Source organism: Podarcis bocagei, assembly GCF_964188305.1.
Source record: "Podarcis bocagei genome assembly, chromosome: 10".
Lineage (NCBI taxonomy): Eukaryota > Metazoa > Chordata > Lepidosauria > Squamata > Lacertidae > Podarcis > Podarcis bocagei.
Window position 1 is genome coordinate 29,037,916 of NC_138135.1, and position 19,299 is coordinate 29,057,214.

Below are 19,299 nucleotides of genomic sequence, written 5' to 3' on the forward strand. Positions count from 1 at the left end.
AGATCCCATGAGCCACCCTATTGTCAAGTAAGAGTTTTAACATGGGATGAAATGGCTGCTGTGTCATGACTAGCAATATAGCACTCATATTTATCCAGAAAAGAACATTTCAAGGCGGGTAAAGGTATTTGTACACTACCAATAGTCATCATTGTCAGGTGCAATATAGATGCGAGGCTGCTGAAGAAATCCTGGTCTTCTGACAAGTAATATTTCAGTCACATTGGCACCTAATTTGTTTGCTGCCTCAAGGTGTTGGTGATACCATTTAAAGCCCCCAAACACTTTGGGACTCGGATAAATGAAAGATCATATGTTCCCACATGAACCTACCTGCATTCTATAGTCATCAGAACAGGCCCTCTTACCTCTTCCTGCCACTCCATGATGGCAAGACATAGTTAATGGTTTATTGTAAATGCACAGGTACCTCCAGGTTCAATCCTCCCTAGTGTAAGCAGGAGCTGCAAATCATAATCCCTGTTTTAGTGCTATGTCTGAACCTGGGATTGTGGTATGTTTTGTTCCGGGTTTAGTCTTGGCTTCCGACCATGATATATTTGAGCAAAACAAACCATGGTTTCTGGTTTGGACATTACAAAACTGGTCATTTGAAATCAACATCTACATTTCCCCCTTCCACACTTCTTCAGCTTCAGGCCACGTGCATCTCTCATCTCTTCCATCTTTGTTCTGGCTTTTGTCTCATTCCCTCATTTCCCTGAGTTAATCCACCCCTCCTTTTCAAACCTACACCATCTCCTGTTTCCCTTGGCCTGCTGCCTTCTCATGAAGCTACTGATTTATGCTTCCAGGCAGGGTTGAGAAGACTTCAGTGTTGCATGATCTACTTTGCTTCAGTTATTTGCTAGAGCCCCAAGACCCACCAGCTAGAGCCAGTTGCACAACACATACACTTAGAATGAAAGAATGCTGAGCCCAGGAATTTGTTTTGTGTAACCATTTGGGATGAAGCCCACAAGCCTTCCACCCAAAAATGCACTCCTATTTACCTCCCCCCTCAACATTCTCACCCTTTAGGCTGGTATTTTATGGCAGGTGTCTTCTGCAACATGCGATCGGCAGAATAATAGTTTGTTTGTAGAGGATCCATTCTGCTTCATTACTTATTCTGCAATGTTTCCCCAGTGCTACTCCATGATTGCTACCCATAGGTGTCATAATGCATCCAAAGTGCACAATGATGGAGGGGCACATAATGCAACAAAATGTGACAATAATAAACTGGAATATTTGTTACAGAATTCCACAGAAGTCACAGGATGTGCACTAATTGGAATTCAAGAACTGTGAGTGCTTTAAAACTTTTGCAGGAACAAACAGTATTGAGAGCGGGACTGCGTATGTCTACTCCAATAGCATCACAAGCACAAATCACAATGAACGTGCAATCAAAAGGATACCTTTTTGATTTCAGCAATATAACTGGTGGCAATTGTGTTAAATGGGAATGCAAAATCCTTGCTGATCAACTTTAAATCACTCAAAGATCTACAAGTAGATCCTATTCTGCCTTCAGCCACCCTAGGCTCATGTTTCTCTCCCTTCCCACGCACCACCCCTCCTTCCTTATGGCTCCAATTTGCTCTGCTCCTCCTAGGATATTATCAGCAGTTCAGCCAATGGCAGCCAGAGAATGTCTTCTGCTCCTCCCCTCTCTTTTTCAGTCACTTCCATCAGAAAAGCTCTATAGTGTGTTTCAGTACAGAGTAATACAATCTGGGCTAACACTGTGCAAAATGTGGATTTGTTTTCTGTTTTTAGACACAGCCCTGTTGGAAATATAGACACATGCCATGAAAAAGGAAGGTAACTTCCTTTAATATAGCAGGTTTCCCAAGCATGCAGAGTAAAAGAAGGCAGTGAATACAGTTTTATTCCATGTATTTTATTAATGTGGACTGTTTCAATAATTGTTTTAACTATCACTATTTATGTATTACTGTTGCATTTGCTTGTCTTATCGTCCTAATAATCTTGTGAGCTGCCATGAGTACATTTTCTTGGCAGGAAGGTGTGGTAGAAAGCCTGGCAATAAATAATTTTTTTAAACATCATGAAGTTGTCATAAGGCCGTGTATATTCAGGCCACAGACAATCTGGAATTCCTGTGCAACAGGTCACAACTGTGTCAACATTACACACTAGGACTGGCCAACCAGAATCGATAGGAAAGTCACTTTTAATTAAAGGATGAATAGATTTATACCAAGGAAACCGAACAACCCTTGACCTCTCCATAGTTCTGACAGGGGAATTTTAGCCAACCACCATTTTAAGAATGAATGCATTTATACAAAAGCATTGAAATACAAACAGAGACCACAGCATTAAACCACTCCCTCCTGGCACTAAGAATCCCTTTAGGGGATTTGCTCTTCTCCAGGATTTGACTCATTGCCCTCTCAGCTTTTGTTATCTCCTCTTGATCAGGCAGGAAAACTTGGTTCTTTATAGCAAGCCAGGCCACTGGTCCATCTAGCTCAGCATTATTTACACTGATGGACAGTAGTTCTCAAGGTTTCAGGTGGAGGTCTCTCCCAACCCTACCTGGAGATGCCAAAGATTGAACCTGGGACCTTCTACACTAAGCTACCACTAAGATATATTGATCTACTATGACTACTACTCTTGTGTTTGATCTGTATCTTGGTTTCCATTATCTGCACCTTTATTGAAAAAGGCTAGACATCACCTTGCCAACAAAGGTCCATATCGTTAAAGCCATGGTTTTCCCAGTAGTGATGTATGGAAGTGAGAGCTGGACCATAAAGAAGGCTGATCGCCGAAGAATGGATGCTTTTGAATTATGGTGCTGGAGGAGACTCTTGAGAGTCCCATGGACTGCAAAAAGATCAGACCTATCCATTCGTAAGGAAATCAGCCCTGGGTGCTCACTGGAAGGACAGATCGTGAAGCTGAGGCTCCAATACTTTGGCCACCTCATGAGAAGAGAAGACTCCCTGGAAAAGACCCTGATGTTAGGAAAGATTGAGGGCACAAGGAGAAGGGGATGACAGAGGATGAGATGGTTGGACAGTGTTCTTGAAGCTACGAACATGAGTTTGACCAAACTGCGGGAAGCAGTGGAAGATAGGAGTGCCTGGTGTGCTCTGGTCCATGGGGTCACGAAGAGGTGGACACGACTAAACGACTAAACAACCACAACAACATAGAGCCCCATAGGCATAGGCACCGACTCCATGGGGCCTGAGGGGGCCCGAGCCCCCTCAAAAATTCGTTTGGGGGGGCTCTGCCCCCCCAATAATCTTGGGCGCCCCTCCAGCAGAGCGCCACCGCCGCCCCTCCCCCAGCCCAAAATGCACAGGGTCGGGCTGCATGCCTCCTGCCCTCCCTCCTGAGCAAAAGCTCCACCCAATTTCCTTCGGAGCTGATTAATAGGCGCAGCACGCTCTCCCCTATTCGCTCACGAGGAGGAGGCGCCACTTTATCTGCATATTCATGAGCTTATTTATTATTCATGAGCTTTCCCGGGCCCCCCCAATATTTTTTATAAGTCCGCGCCCCTGCCCATAGGTGGTTCTCTAGATCAATCATTGTGGTATATCCATTATGGTATATCTGGGCTTTATCATACTAAATGCATTATACTAAATGGTGGTCCCCACAGCAGCAGAGATTTTGCTAAAACTGGTACTGAAGTTAGCTGCTAACCTATAAACACAGGGTAATTCACAGTTGTGCAAGGAATAAATTAACCAAGAGATCACCGACAGAACTTTATCAAATCCTCATACTCAGGGCCGGATTTAGATTTGATGAGGCCCTAAGCTACTGAAGGTAATGGGGCCCTTTATATGTCCAGCTGTCCTTTGTCAACAACAAATTGTAGCTGTTTTTGTGTTGAATATATAGTATATGGTAATTTATGAGCAAATGAGCAAACCAGTGATATTTTAGGGAGCTGGCTAGCATGCGGGGCCCATTACTTACATCGTAGGAGCCTGCACAGTGCAAAACACTGTTGCTGTGTGTAGTAGTAGTAGTAGTAGTAGTAGTAGTAGTAGTAGTAGAATAATAATAATAATAATAATAATAATAATAATAATAATAATAATAATAATAATTTATTATTTATACCCCGCCCATCTGGCTGAGTTTCCCCAGCCACTCTGGGCGGCTCCCAATCAGTGTTTAAAACAGTACAGCATTACATATTAAAAACTTCCCTGAACAGGGCTGCCCTAAGATGTCTTCTGAATGTCAGGTAATTATTTATCTTTTTGACATCTGATGGGAGGGCGTTCCACAGGGCGGGCGCCACTACCGAGAAGGCCCTCTGTCTGGTTCCCTGTAGCCTCACTTCTCGCAATGAGGGAACCGCCAGAAGGCCCTCGGCGCTGGATCTCAGTGTCCGGGCTGAACGATGGGGGTGGAGACGCTCCTTCAGATATACTGGACCGAGGCCGTTTAGGGCTTTAAAGGTCAGCACCAACACTTTGAATCGTGCTCGGAAACGTACTGGGAGCCAATGCAGATCTCTCAGAACCGGTGTTATGTGGTCCCGGCGGCCACTGTAGGTTTTATTTTATTTGTTTATTTTATTTTATTTGTTTTTTAGCTTATATTTTGGAAATGTAGATCCAGTTTTCCCCCCATTAATTTTTTTGGGGGCCCCCAAGAGAGTGAGACCCTAAGCTATAGATTGTTTAGCTTCTAAGTAAATCCGGCACTGCTCATACTATATTTTTGGCCTGAAATAATAATAATACAATATTGAATTCAGTGTTTCTATCTTTTGGCTGATAGGTACAAGTTTATTTTTACACAAAGGTTTAAAAGGGGGCTTGTGTGAAGGGCAGTGTTTTCAGGTCATTTTCAATTCCAGTTGTCCACACATGCGGGCAGCTTCAGCCCATAATACCCCAATGGGCATCAACCTAATAGATGTACAAACAGAACGTGTTCAAAGTTAAAAGCATCTTCAAGTTATATTTTACGATGAATATTATGTAAGGTATGATAGATGCCTGCCTGCTCTTGACTTGCCTAGGACTCTGGACAATGAGAGGTAGGAGTTCAGTCTGGAACATTGGACGGAAATCTGTTTCCTGCCTCCGCACAGATTAATTTGAAGGCTATGGGAATGCTTTCTTTTTTTCTGAATGAAGTTATAGAGGAGGATAAATTAAGGATCCTTTCCAACAGACCCATTAAAAGCATGCTTTCATGCTGACACTGGAAAGCGTGTGAATCTGTTTTCACTCCCCCACCCAGTATCTTCTAAATTACTCCAAGGGTGGTAACACAAGACGGTTGTGCTGCGTTTCCCAAGGGCCAAACTGGCACATGTGTTGAACAAATGCTGAGTGTTTGTAGCAGTATGTCAGAGCAGATATATGTCAAAACACATGCCTTGGGCCACATATGCAAGAATGTCATCCTGAGCACACCTACGCCAGCCAGATCCACAACACTACTAAGGTGAAGTAATTGGAGTTCAACTTTTTCTACCTCAGTGAGTCCAATGGGTCTGAACTGGGTTAAATTTTGGATTCTGGACTGGGCTGCTACGCTCCACAACACACACATCACCCCCCCCCATGTGCTGTCAGACAGAGAAAGTTGTTTACAGCCCCTTGTAATTTCTGTGAGGAGGTTTATCACTTGTTCAGGACAGAGAAAATAAAATAACCCCAGAGGGAACAAGGAGGTGTGAAGTGGGAGGTTATTGGTTTGTGAATTTTTTGCTCTTGTTTTTATTATGCATTTTGTGTTTTTATCTTGTATTTTTATGTTATGAACCACCGTGAGATATATGGATGAAGGGTGGTATACAAATTTTAGGAAGAGGAAGAGGAAGAGAGAGAGGGAGAGGGAGAAGGAGAAGGAGAAGGAGAAGAAGAAAAAGAAGAAGAAGAAGAAGAAGAAGAAGAAGAAGAAGAAGAAGAAGAAGAAGAAGAAGAAGAAGAAAAAATAATATAAGGGATGAGTTGAGTAGGACGAGTACAAATTCTAACCCACCCCCCTCTCAGCTAAGGGTCTAGGAATTCAGGCAAGAAAAAAGACAACTGTATCTAAAATGAACAGACTGAGAAAAATTAAATGAGTTCAGCAGTTAGCATTGCTGTGCACACCCAGACATCAATAAGTTTTTGTGTCTCAGGAAAAGAATAGTTGCTCTGTATCCCTGGATGTACTGTAACACAAAAATTCATCCATATGTACTTTCCCTTTGCTATGTTTTTCCCATTCTCGTTGCATTACAATGCATGCCTGTAAAAAGCAGGCACAACCCTGAGGAAATTGCTTTCATGCTAATCAAAATTGTGGTTTAGACTCCTGTAATTTGAATAGAATTGTGTCTTGTGAACATCATTCATGGTCCCAACTCCCCATCAACACCCACAGCCTCTTCTTCCCCTGCACATTCCCAGGGAGTTTGCTCACATAGAGATGCTTGTGTTTGCATTTTGTGTTGTAAAAAAATAAATAAAATGTAATTGTTATCCTGCTAGAATCACAGAGACTGAAACTATACCAAGTTGGACCAGCAGTCAATCTTGCTCACTACTCTTTACAGTGACTGGCCTGGCAGTCATGGTTTCAGAGAGGTGCAAAAGCCCTACCTGGAAATATCAGGGTTTGACCCTGAGACCTTTGCATGTGATCCACAACTGAAACACATGCTTTCTTAAAGCAGGCACTTGAGATCATATAGCGTTGAAGTGGTTTCATTTTGCAAGAATCCTTTTAAAATACTGGTTCACAAAAGGAATGGCCATAAAATGCAAGGGACAATCCACTTATACACTTTATAAGTTTATAAGTTTATACATACAAATGTACTTCTACATTTTTTTGACCCAGGGAATGAGAATGGGGTGGGCTAAGGTAAGATGGCAATGCATTTTGGATACTTGTGGATAGAATTTTCTAGCAGTATGGACACACTCAAAAGTAACACTGCTCCACTTTTCCAAGATCCAGATTACTATGAAAAACTGCTTCCAAAAGAATCCCTTTCATCAATTAACAAATACACAAACCAAATCAGCCCTTGCTTTCCTGCAGTCCTGAATTTGAATAAACTTCACATTCCATCAGGCTGGTCAGCCCATAACAGGTTGCTCATAATTATCCATCCCAGATAGTAAGAAAAACACAGAGGGTGGAATTCAGTGTTGGACTATTACAAATGCTCCATGCTCCATGGGTCATGGAAGGTGTGCAGAGGGACGGGGGAAGCTCTGTTGCACAAGCAGAGGTCCTTGTGCAGGGCTTCCACTGATGTGGTTTATTAGGTGAATCCCACCCAGATTGGTTTTTTAAAACAGCAACAAGATTGAGATTAATTGTAAAGGGGAAAAAGTTAATTTCAATCACCTGACCACTTTGGTGCCATTCCTTATGACTTGCATGTCCACCATACAGCCAGTGCCTACATATGAAGCCAAGTTCAGTTCTGAAAACTCTGCCTAGAGTAGAAAAATAAAAATAAATGAGATTATTTGATAACAGCAGAAAACACATGAAATAAAACTGACCTATTCCTGGATTTCACTTTCAAACGGAATGTTTGTCTTAACAAGATTTCTACCAGGTAGCAGCATATTTAATTACCGGTAGTAGTGATTTGTTTGGCAAATGTAAACTGTTTATGGTACAACATTAATGAAACATGATTTATAACCCTGGGTTAGGAATACTGTAATTGTAAATAAAGGCAGATTTAAGAGTGGCCAGAACCAAATCCCAAGAGGACATCATCTGACTTGGACTTAAATGCCTATTTGGAAACATTCAAGTAGATTTAGTCAGGAAAGTGTCTTTATATTGTTATTTGCTATTGGCGAGAATGTAAGCAAGTGAGGGAACTGGGCTGAAGCAATTGTTGTTTATTATATTTTTACCCAAGTTTTTGATCTGAATCAGAGATGAGGAATCAGTGGCGTTGCAGATGTTGGTGGACTACAACTACCATAATCCTTTACCATTGGTTGTGCTGGCTAGTGCTGATGGAAGCTGAAGCCCAACAACATTTGGAGGATCTATTGGACTCTGTCTCTTCTGAGGCACACAGATGATGACTAGCACTAAAATCACAAAACCATACTTACACCCCCCGATTTCTCTGTATTGAAAGCACCAGTTGATTTGTAAATTAGGGGAATCAGGCTCATGCCTACTTGCCTAGAAACCTTTCCAAGAAATCAAGGAAATGGGAAGATTTGGGAGTGGGGGATGCAGAGGGTTACATAGTGATAGGGGAATGGCACAGTCCTCAAGTTATGTGCTGTTGTGTTGCAACTTGCAAATAAACAAGGTGTACTAAGGTGTGGTGGTGAATGGTTTATACCATTTGGAAAACTGCTGGGAGTTTAGGAGATGAAAAAAGGCAGAGCCAGGAAGAAATTGTGTATTTTCCAAGCAGATAACCCAAAAGAAAGCCTTACCTTTTTTCACGCCAAGTGTGAAATCTGGCGTGTCAGGAAAGAAGCAACAGATCAAAAGCTAGCCATGGTGTGAGAGCTTATACAGAAGGTGATGGAAAAGAAAAATCAGTGCTGAAGGCTTTCTTTTCCAAAGCCAATAACTTGCAGGGGGGGGGGACACTATTTGTCCTTCTGTGCCTTCTGCACAAAGCAGGCCATAGTAGAAAATTAGAATGCGCTAAGGGGGAACTGAGATGTTATAAGAATTAAGAAGGCAAACATGTTAATACATTTCAGAATTGTTCTGGGGTGTCTTGAGAAGGTGTCTGTGGATGCACCTTTGCATTAATACTTAATGCACTCTGACAAGAAAACAGGTGGGAAGTGATGTTGTTTGCAGAAGTGTTAAATTGTTCAGACGTTTTCTTCTAAAATATTCTACTATTTTTGCTTTTTTAATAAAACTTAAACAGCAGCAACTGTCTCCCGTCAGAAAGGCCATGTTTTCACCTGCAGCAAGCAAAGTATGAAAATCTGCAGCGTGATTCAGCAGGCACCTGGAAAAACACTCCAGGCCTTGATGAATAAACTACCATAACAGAAAACCAAATTAAATCTGATGTAAGCCAGCTCAAAATGCTTCCTTAATTTCAACTGCCTCCTAGCTGAAATGCTCAGGCACCTGCAAAACAAGTACTGAGTTGCGTGCCTGAGCCAATTTTTGACAGATTTTCATTGCCCACTAACCTGTTCCACTCGGATTTCAAATTCCCCATTCACCTTCTTCCCTTGAAAATATTTAGACCTATGGAGAAAACAAGAGAGAAGGAGAGAGAGAGAGGGAGAGAGAGTGTGTTAAATAGATATAAATGATGCTTTTGACTGCTTTTTTGTGCTGCTGTTTTTTCCTTGATGTTGAAAAACATGAGCCTCAACTTTGGAGCCAATTCAGACATAGAGGTGGGTCCAGACTAAAGTACAATCCTAACTATGCCTATTCAGAAGTAGTAATGGACAAATCTGTCAGTATCTGTTCTCCAAGTTTCTCATTGTCCCAATCTTAAATTCAGAAATTCACCTTTCTGCAAAAAGTTGACTAAATAAAAATCCTCATGAAAACGCAACTTTCTCCTAGTAAACATTTTTGTATGCAGTTTTGACTAATATACATATTTTGGCAAACCTTTCCTCCTAATATAATCCATTTCTGTATGTTATTTGCAAACTGAATCGATTCCCCCACATCCCTATGTAGAATTCAATGGGGCTTACAGTGGTGCCCCGCAAGACGAATGCCTCGCAAGACGAAAAACCCGCTAGACAAAAGGGTTTTCCGTTTTTCAATGCGCTTCGCAAGACGAATTTCCCTATGGGCTTGCTTCGCAAGACGAAAACGTCTTGCGAGTCTTGCGATTTTTTTTGCTCCCCCCTTTTTCTAAGCTGCTAAGCCGCTAATAGCCTTTTAGCCGCTAAGCTGCTAAGCCTTTAATAGCCACTAAACCGCTAATAGCGCTAATCCGCTAATAGGGTTGCTTCGCAAAACGAAAAAACTGCTAGACGAAGAGACTCGCGGAACGGATTATTTTCGTCTTGCGAGGCACCACTGTACTTCCAAATATGTGAGGTTAGGACGGCAGTCTCAGTCAGGCTTAGAGGGGTCCTGTGGAAATCAATGGGACTTAAGTTAGCTGTTATTTCAATGGGTCTCTGAGCACGGGTAAGTCCATGTCATATTTTGCAATCACAAAGTGATTTTTCAAAAATGATTCTCTATAAATGGATGGGCATAAAAAAGGCAGCACACATTTACAATATCTGTGTTCGGGGCTGATTGTTTTTGGCTGTAAGAATTCTTTCTGTGGAGGGGAAACATGTTTGTAGTTATCTATCCTGTTTCATGAGGGACCGCCAAAGATAATAACAATTCCTGAAGAGGAAGCATATCAGTAAATAAACTAGTATTACAATTGATCGTTTTCCTCCGTTTTCCAGGGCCTGACCTCTTGGGTCTACCCCCCTGCTCCCCCCCTGCCCTTCTGCAGAGCCATATTCCTCCCAGCCACAAAATGTTGGCTGCCACTCTCCCAGATGTTCCTTGAGGGTTTTTGTATAACATGCAGCAACAATTTTGCTTTACACATTATTCAAATTAGTGCATTGTTGGCCTGTCCCCCGTTACTAAGGCCAGACAGCATGCCAGAGATATGGGCAAGAGGGTATCCGTTTGTTGCAACAGCATGGAAATGCTTATTACAGGCTTGTTTTCAATGGAAACCATCCATATGAACTTTGGGAACAGGTTAACTTGAAAGCCACATGAGATCCATAAATCAGGCCATGTTTCCTGACGGCCAGCCCAGGTTCACTCACGGGTCCCAGCAAACCTTGCCGTGTTTCCTCTACAACTGTACCTGTTTTCTCATTATGGCTGACATCCACGAACCATTTTAGCAGGTGTTCAGTCCTATAAATCCACTTTAGTTGTAAAGGGTGCACAGAATGCTGTGCACTGCCACAGCTAAAGCAGCTCATTTCCTGGAGCTATGCCATCTGCAACTGCAAACACTTAATTATAAGATATTCAGCCTTCCTTTGAGCCAGCCTTCCTTTAAGCCTGTGGTACCCAACATGGTGTCTTCTAGATGGTTGGTGCAGTCAACAGGTGTTAATCAGGGTAGTCAACACAGTGCAGTCCAAGCCAGCATTCCCAAATGGTCAGGGACGACAGGAGTCTAACAACACCTGAAGAGCACCACATTGGCTATCCTTGCTCTAAGCAATCACAGACTTTTCTCCAGTCACCTATGAACTATTGTCACGTTTCTGGCCTGTCAGAAGCAGGACAATGCCATTTTGGCTTCTATAACAATACCTGCCTGGTGGTTCAAGAGAAAGGCAGAACCATAGGCAATTGATCTTCTCAATGTTTTATCTTAAGTGTTTGGTTTCATTTTGACATCATTTTATGTTTCCCATCTCTCACAAACAGGCATATACACCCAGGATACCACCTTGGTCTTTTAAACAACAGGCAAAGAGTCTGGAGCAAACACCAGCAATCACTGAGAATGCACTCCTGGTCCTGCTTATATGTTAAATTTACCCTCCCTATGCTCATTCCTAATCTCTGCCACTTCCATGAAGGCATTTTATTTGTTCATATATCAGAATTTGTATAACTGCTTAGTTGCAGGAATGTGTAAGGGGGAGTATATAAAATAGAAACTATACACTAAAAATTGATTTTTTTTGTTATTCATATAAATAAATACATAAATGAAATCTGCAGTTAAAATACACATTATAAAATAAAATTGCAAGTCAAAATACATATCCGCTTTACATGTCTGGATAGGCTTGTTAAACAAAAATGTTTTTAGCAGGCACCAAAAACATTACAGTGAAGGTTCAATTCACCTATCTACAGCAGATTGGTTTCAACACACACACACATCCATCTTGGTCCTCCAACTAGGCAAGAACTCCAGCCAGGAAAAAAACTCCACTTAGGATACAAATCGAGGCAGTGAGGGGTGTGCATTGGCACGAGTGCCAAGGACCAGAAAGAAAAGTCTGGGGGTTCACATTTGGCCCCTGTGCCTGAGGTTTCCCACCCCTGCCCTAATGGGAAACCTGCATGCAGGACCTGAGTGCAACAGCACCATATTGTGGTGTGGGGCATGTTGAGCACAGCCCTGCTATCAAGTCATGTGATGTTAACCACACGGAGATGGATTCTCTGAACAAGGCTGCCATTGTGGTTAGAAGAGTTAATGTGCAACTAATCCATATTTAAGTGCTCCTGAATATATGTCCTAAAGATATTTAAAAACATAATGGTGTTAAACTCGAATTCTTGATCACACCAGCTGTGTAAAAGTTGAAGCATACTAAATTTATAACTAATGGAAACCAACTCTACATCTACCCCCAGGGACCTATTTGCTCGATTTAATACTCATGTCTTTATTTGGTATTGTTCTTACAATTTTGCTACTTTGTGGTGTGTTTTGCAAATGTTCATTTTTTGATTTAGGAAGTAAGATTTGTTGTATGATAGAATAACAAATGAGCTGATTTGTAGTATCAGCATTTAAATGGTTTGTAAGACTGTAAGAAATTCAGATTTAGAGTAGACCCAGCAATATCAGTGGCACATGTCAGTGGGCTTACTGTGAACATGCCTACGTCTGGATCCAATTCTGTTTTCAAAGATAGTATTTTAGAATTTTTGGGTCAGAACATCTGCCACTTTGCTTAATAATACACTATGAATCTAGGCATTGTCTGCTGAGGGCACAAGACAAAGCCCCTTCGCTGAACCTAAATGGGTCTGGAACTGGTCAGTGCTTGGAAAGGAGACCACCTGCAAACCCCATGTACAGTAAACTGACTTGGGTTCCATGATATACATAAGGAGTATTAATGTACAAAATAAAAAACCCCAATTGCTTGCTTAGTGTAAAATGAGTGTATCTATTTTCATCTGTCAAAAGTTGGAAAGTATGTCACTGGGCCATTCCAAACAAGAATCTATAGGGTTAAACACAGTACATTTAAGGAGACTCTGCTAAAGTAATTAAGGCTACCAAATTTGACTCGCATGACTGTATTTATAACCTAGGAGGGAATATTTTCCAGACCCCTTATGTCTATTTTTGCATCAATGCTAATCCTTCAAATTTCTTGGTCACCTTTCTGCCAGGAGGACTGGATCCCCAAGGTGCTTTAAGTATACACTACAAAAATATAAATACAAGTGGCAGCAGCAGACCTGTGAAACACTACACAGTTATGTGAGAAGTGTTATTTATCATGTTGCTTTGACAGCCTTACCTGAACTCTCTGCCACAATTGGATGACGTCCAGGGTTTTCATTCATACCCAACCCCCCTGTGCAGCTGTCATTTGCTGTAATCCTGCATACAGCTCACTCTGTGCAGGATTGCAGCCAGTTTGTTTTTATTTATGTTGTAATAAGGGAGCATGAGCTACTAAGGGCATTTCACACATGGGGCTTAAATTGGCTTTATTTTAAATCTGCTCCTGATGTGCTTAGAAAACCTGGCCAGCCACAGCATACATTGAATTTCACATCTCCCCCATGTTAACATTATTTGTAAGTGATGCTAACAGTATAAAAGAAGCTCAAATCCACTATGTATGAAAAATGGCAAGAGAACCAAGTCTTCCTGCTGACTGTTTCAAAGGAAGTCCAGAAAGGGTTGCTGCTGCTGGAATCTTGTGGGTCAGAACACTGGTATACATTAAGTATTTACAAGGATTCCAAGGCATCATGTAGTAATGTGGTATAACTCAGGATTCCCCCAACATGTATCACAGATATTAGTGTAAAATTAGTAAATTTCACCTGCCATATTATTCTTCAATTTCCTAGCATTGCATGATCTTTTTGCATCTCTGCATAGTCAAATTTGCACGTAACTATTATGGGAAGGAAATGTGTTTTGTTTGCATGTTCTCTCTCTCCTCTGCTTAAAACAATCAAAATGTGGATATGTGGGATGTGTAGCTGTTAACCCTTTAGAAAATCTTCCAAAATTAATGAGGGGTGGCAGCATTTGTATTCTTCATCAGAATAGGGCTTGAAGATCCCCCCTCCTTCCCACCCACCCCCTTTAATGGAAATTCTTTTTTAGGTGTTACACCTAAGCAAGAATCTCCAAATTTGCCTTGAATTTTGGTTTCACTGGAATTCAGAGGCAACCTAAGGATGCATAAGCATCCTTACCCACGGGAATTTTGCAATATTTATTTCAGTGTTTCTATTTTCTGATTTTAACTATTAAAAGTAACTTAAGGGAGATATCAAATGTTTTGCCCAAGGTGGCTTACCTTCTGATAGCATGGCACCATCAGGAGTTGGGGAACAGTGAAGAAGCTGTGATTTTTCACTGTGTACCAACACACTTGCTCATTCATGCAAAACTATAGTTTGATTTAGATGTTCCATGAAAACCAGGCCACCATGCAGAAAGTATTATTGCACCTCACACTGGAACCACATTATAAAGTATAAACTGAGGAAATCATCCAGCCAAAGTTAAGCACTTTTTAGTCCCACTGATTTTAACCTTTTGATTTGAAAATGATACAATGTGAAAGCCATTATGTTGTGGCTTATATTAAGCAAATCAGCTGGTGACTGTGGAATAATCTGAACATCATTTAGACAAAACACTGCTTTTGTTTTGAAGATTGGTGGAGTAACTGATCAATGCATGCAAAATATTTATTTTCTGTAATACGTTGTGTCTCAAAATGTGGTATCAATAGAGACAGTGCGCTCTCTCTCTCTCTCTCTCTCTCTCACCCAAAACTGAAGGAGCACAGCCTTTTCTTGCTGCTGAAAGGGTTAACAATATATAGCCCTACTTTGTATTTGAGAAATTCACTCCAGCAAGAGCATGATTTTACTTAGAAGTGATTTGGGCAAGGAAGTTGCCAGAGGTGGGACGTTTTCCTCCTGGATGAGGTCATGTGTTCAGATTTGGCTGGCTTACAGTAACATGGAGTTCTGCCACTCCGTTTCCTCATGTCCTCATACTGTGAATAAATACACTGCTATAGTCTTCTCTCCACCCACCAGCCAATCCTTTCCCATGTTTGTGGACTCTGCATTTCCACAGGTGTCCTTGGGAAGTTAAACAGTTTTCAAAAATGCACATCCCTGAGGGAGAAAAGCAAGGAATTTTCTGCAGTATCAGCTATATACACCAGCCTTCTAGGTAGTTAAACTACTTTGTTTTGACAAGCAGGAAGAGAAAACTAAATGAACAATCTGGCTAGGCTGCCACACCTGTCACCCAAAAGTGCACTCGGACTGTACGCACTACAGTATGAACAAACATCCTCTTCTTTCTGTCACAAGCAGAGAAGGATCTTTCCCAAAATTCTACCTAAACAAACAGAAGCACACGCATACACACAAGCCAAGTCCCCATTTTTCTGGCACATAGTGCATCCCTCTTCCTGAGCCAAGCACTCCACAGAGCTCCTAAAACTAGGTTATTCTTTATTTAAGGAGTGCCACAAGCTCCCTGCCACAAATCTATTTCCAACCAGGAACATAGCACAAACTGCCTTGAAACTAAAGCACTAATCACCTCACTTCCAAGGACTCATGTGCACCCAGGGGTAGTTGTGATTTGTATTCAAGGGCAGCACACCAGCTTTATATTTCAGTACAAACTGCTTCTGAATATCCCTTGCATCTCAGAAATGACTTGCTGCTACACAGCCCAATGGGATACCATTGGAGGAGGAAGAAGAAGAAAAGGCTCCATCTGCACTGTACAATTAAAGCAGTATCTTACTTCTCTAAGCAGTCATGGCTTCCCCCAAAGAATCCTGGGGACTGCATCCCTAACAAAACTAATTCCAAAGATTCTTTTGGAAAAGCCATGATTTTTAAGGCAGTATGCTACTGCTTTAAATGTATAGTGCAGGTGGTGCCTAAATCTCCTGGCATTTGGAATTAGTTGCATAGGATTACAAAAAAGCCTGAAATCTAGTTTGTTGCTATATGGCTGAGAAAAGGGGTGCAATGGCACACATATTGAGGATGCATTTAAATGCTCTGATGATGGGGATGCTGCAGTAATATTGGATGCTATAAGTAGCAGGTTTCAGCAGGGGGTTGGACTACTGTAGATGAGCCTTCCAACTCTGTTGATTATACAAAAGAAGCATGGGGAAATGGCTGGAAAGTTGTACAGTTCAAGACTATTGTCCTCCAGTCCAATCACAGATGTTCTGACCCGATTAAAGTTTGAGCACATGACTTACATGTGCAAAGAAGCTCATCTGGTCATGCTTCCTGCTGATTCATTTCTGAACCGACCACATGGCTAGCAGGTTGTTGTGAATATACTACTCAAGATTGGGTCATCATAATGACCCCTGGAGATGCATTTGTAGCTCCTGTTGAAGGACTGGGCCCTGGATGCATAGATTCAGCTTCATGGTTGTCACTTTGATCTTGACTAGCTTTGATTGCCTGTTGTATCCCTCTTGGGGGGGAAAATGAACTGTACCCTAGATTATTAAAAGCTGAGCATTTGACTGGTGCACAGGCAGAACCAGGTACATGTGCACAACTTTTGGAATAAAGCCTTTTGCTGCATATCCATATCTGGAGCCAAGGCTCTTTATATCTTGTTATTTAAATAAAGTTTTTTTGGGGGGTGTCCCCAGGAAGTGGAACTCTGAACACTGGCAGGTCCAGACGTGTGGTTCTGACACCACTCGTTCTGTGCTGTCAGATACAGGTTGAAAAAACTTCTGGTCTGGATGCAACAAGCTATTGAAATGTGTGAATGTTTGCATGTTCTGGGCAGACTATCAACCATGAAGAAAAGCTGTGAATGAAATGTTTACTCTAGAAAAAACAATGGAGCCGGAGATGGGGGGCATTCCATTCTTTAGTTTCCTCCAGGACTAAAAGTCACAAGCAGGAATGCCAATGACTTCTTGCTTGTGGCTAAAGAAGACTGTGGAATTAGTTCTGCATGGGTGGCAACAGGCACGGAGGTCCATAGAGAGAAAAAGTGAGTTTAGGTTTTAATTTGCAATACTGAATCACTAAATACACCCTGTACTCTAATTACTTTCAACCATTGCCAAACCCAGTCAGAATCCTGAACACTATAGTGTCATATTTCTATAATACATGAATTGTACAGCTCTATCTGGAGTTCCTCAGGAGAAGCAGTGATGAGATTCTGACATCTAGCGTTCCTCTGTTGCCATTACAGGAGACATAAAATTCACACAGAAGCAGGTTAGTAGAGAAAACAGCAGGTGGTATTGGACCCCACCCCCATTACAGAAAAAGAAGGGAAATCAATCCTACTTTATTTAACAACATTTATATACCACCTGACAGTAATAAAACACAAATCCCATCAGCCCCAGCCCCCATGGCCAGTGCTCATGGATGATGGAAGTTGTAGTCTGACAAATATCTGGAATTCATTGTGTTGTCTGCCTCTGTAAGAAAGTATGGGTACTTACCAATCAGTGTGCGGATCGTCAATTACCAATAGGATTTGGGGTTTCTGCTGGACTACAGGGGTAGGGCTTGCTGTGTGCTCCATGAGCCCCGCAGCTGCTTGCGTGGTCTGCTTCATGGCACTGGAGATGGAACTAAAGATGCTGGTACCAGAAGAAACAGAAGCAGGTTGCTGTACAGGCTGTTGCCTCCTCTCTGTTGCTGGGGAAACAGGATTGCTGGTGGAATTATCGGGACGCTGAAGGTCCATCATGTAACCATTTGGCAAGTTAGCCACAAAACTACTATCTGAGAGGCGCCTTCGCAGGAAATTCATTGTGGCTGTTTCCCGAATACCCAGGTAAGACAAAACAACACAGTGGAAGAGTATAAAGAGCCTTTGGAGTTCTTGCTGCCTTGTTGGAAGAGATGTTCTGTCACTAGTTGTACAGTGGGCAGAAGGACACTTGCTTTCCTCAAGGTAGTTTTACCTGTAAAAAACCCACAAAAAACCCACAGTAAAACACAGCTCATTTGAATGGATCCCTATCCAGAACCAATTCATGAAAAACTACTATAATGCCAGGCAGGCCACAAAAGCACGATGCTGATGGAGTCCAACATGTTTGTGGGAGCAGCTGGGCAGCCCTAGCCCTGAGACTATACATAGTTGTCCATGATATTTCTATGACAGCTTGATAGTTTGCGAATCACTCTAGAGATGTCGCAAGGGGCATCAAAAGCCCAACCTTGAAACGAGAAAGGATTGTCAGCACTTGCACTGCACATCATGTCCCTTTGTTTGAAAAAGAGACCCTTTGGATATTAAAACTGTGATTTATAATTTTGAATTTCACAATGCTATTCTTTCTGGCAATGGGAACAATCACATGGCTTGTCGCCTGACCATGGCAGAGTCTTATCATGGCAATTCCATGGGTTGCAAAGGCCTTTTGTGATGCCTGCTTATCAGGGGAGCCAGAGGCAGCTCAGCAAAAGCCTGCAATGCTGCGGAAATAAATCCAGTGCTAATCCTTGGAAATTACAGAAGCCATCTCCATCTTCAAAGTCTTCCTGTGCAACATATTACTTATTTCCCCCTTCCCTTGCAGTAAAGGCCTTTCAAATGAAAGCCTGCCTTTGCACATTCTTGACACAAACACCTCCGCCATCATTAAGATTAAGTCTGAGCGTAAATGTCACAGGCATTCCTCCTCTATCAAAGATTCAAATGAAGGCGGGTGACGTCAGTGCAAACTAAGGGCACAGATAAAATAAAAACTACAGATTTACTGAATCTGGCTTTTTTTTTTTGAAGCCCTGAAAATAATGGGGTTCTTTTGTTTGTCTATTTCTCTCCCCCACTTTTCTGTAGTCTAGTTCTGAGATCTAATGAGAGATGGGCAAATCTATCAGTCTCGGCTTCTCTCAGCTTCTCATTTTTCCTGCCTTAAATTCAGTTTCTCAACATTAGTGGTTTATTTGTTTTTTTATAAAATGGTTCTTGTGGAAATGCATCAGCATTTTAGTGTACACTTCTAATATACACGTTTGTATGAAATTTTCCCCAATATACACATTTTTGCAAAGAAAAGTACAGATTTCAAAAGCTGGCTGTGTTTCATTTCTCGTATTGTTTTGGAAAGTGTGAATTAGGTGGATTCACCTTTAAATGCAAATTGAATCAAATTTCTCCCCCAGCCCTAGGCCTGATGGTACATGATGTTATCTGTGTTTGCAAAAGTCTAGTCTCCCACCAAATGACAGGAGACTATATGGCATCATGACTGGCATTAATAGAGCAGAGCCTTCCTCTACTGAGAGAGATATGGCTTTGAAGTGCACTGATCTGAATAAAATAAGCTGGGT

General features: G+C 41.7%; 1 protein-coding gene across 2 annotated transcripts in view; it reads right to left on the reverse strand.

Moving 5' to 3' along the window:
* Nucleotides 1–19,299, reverse strand: part of SYN3 (synapsin III) — a 186,750-nt gene that overhangs the window by 150,695 nt on the left and 16,756 nt on the right. For both annotated transcript variants that reach the window (XM_081211002.1, XM_081211001.1), the window contains exons 2-4: nt 17,454–17,921; nt 9,165–9,222; nt 7,369–7,460 (exon numbers count right to left, since the gene is read on the reverse strand). In XM_081211002.1, the coding sequence (XP_081067128.1) occupies nt 7,369–7,460; nt 9,165–9,222; nt 17,454–17,767 (464 nt within the window). In that variant the 5' untranslated portion in view covers nt 17,768–17,921. The remainder of the gene's footprint in view (nt 1–7,368; nt 7,461–9,164; nt 9,223–17,453; nt 17,922–19,299) is intronic.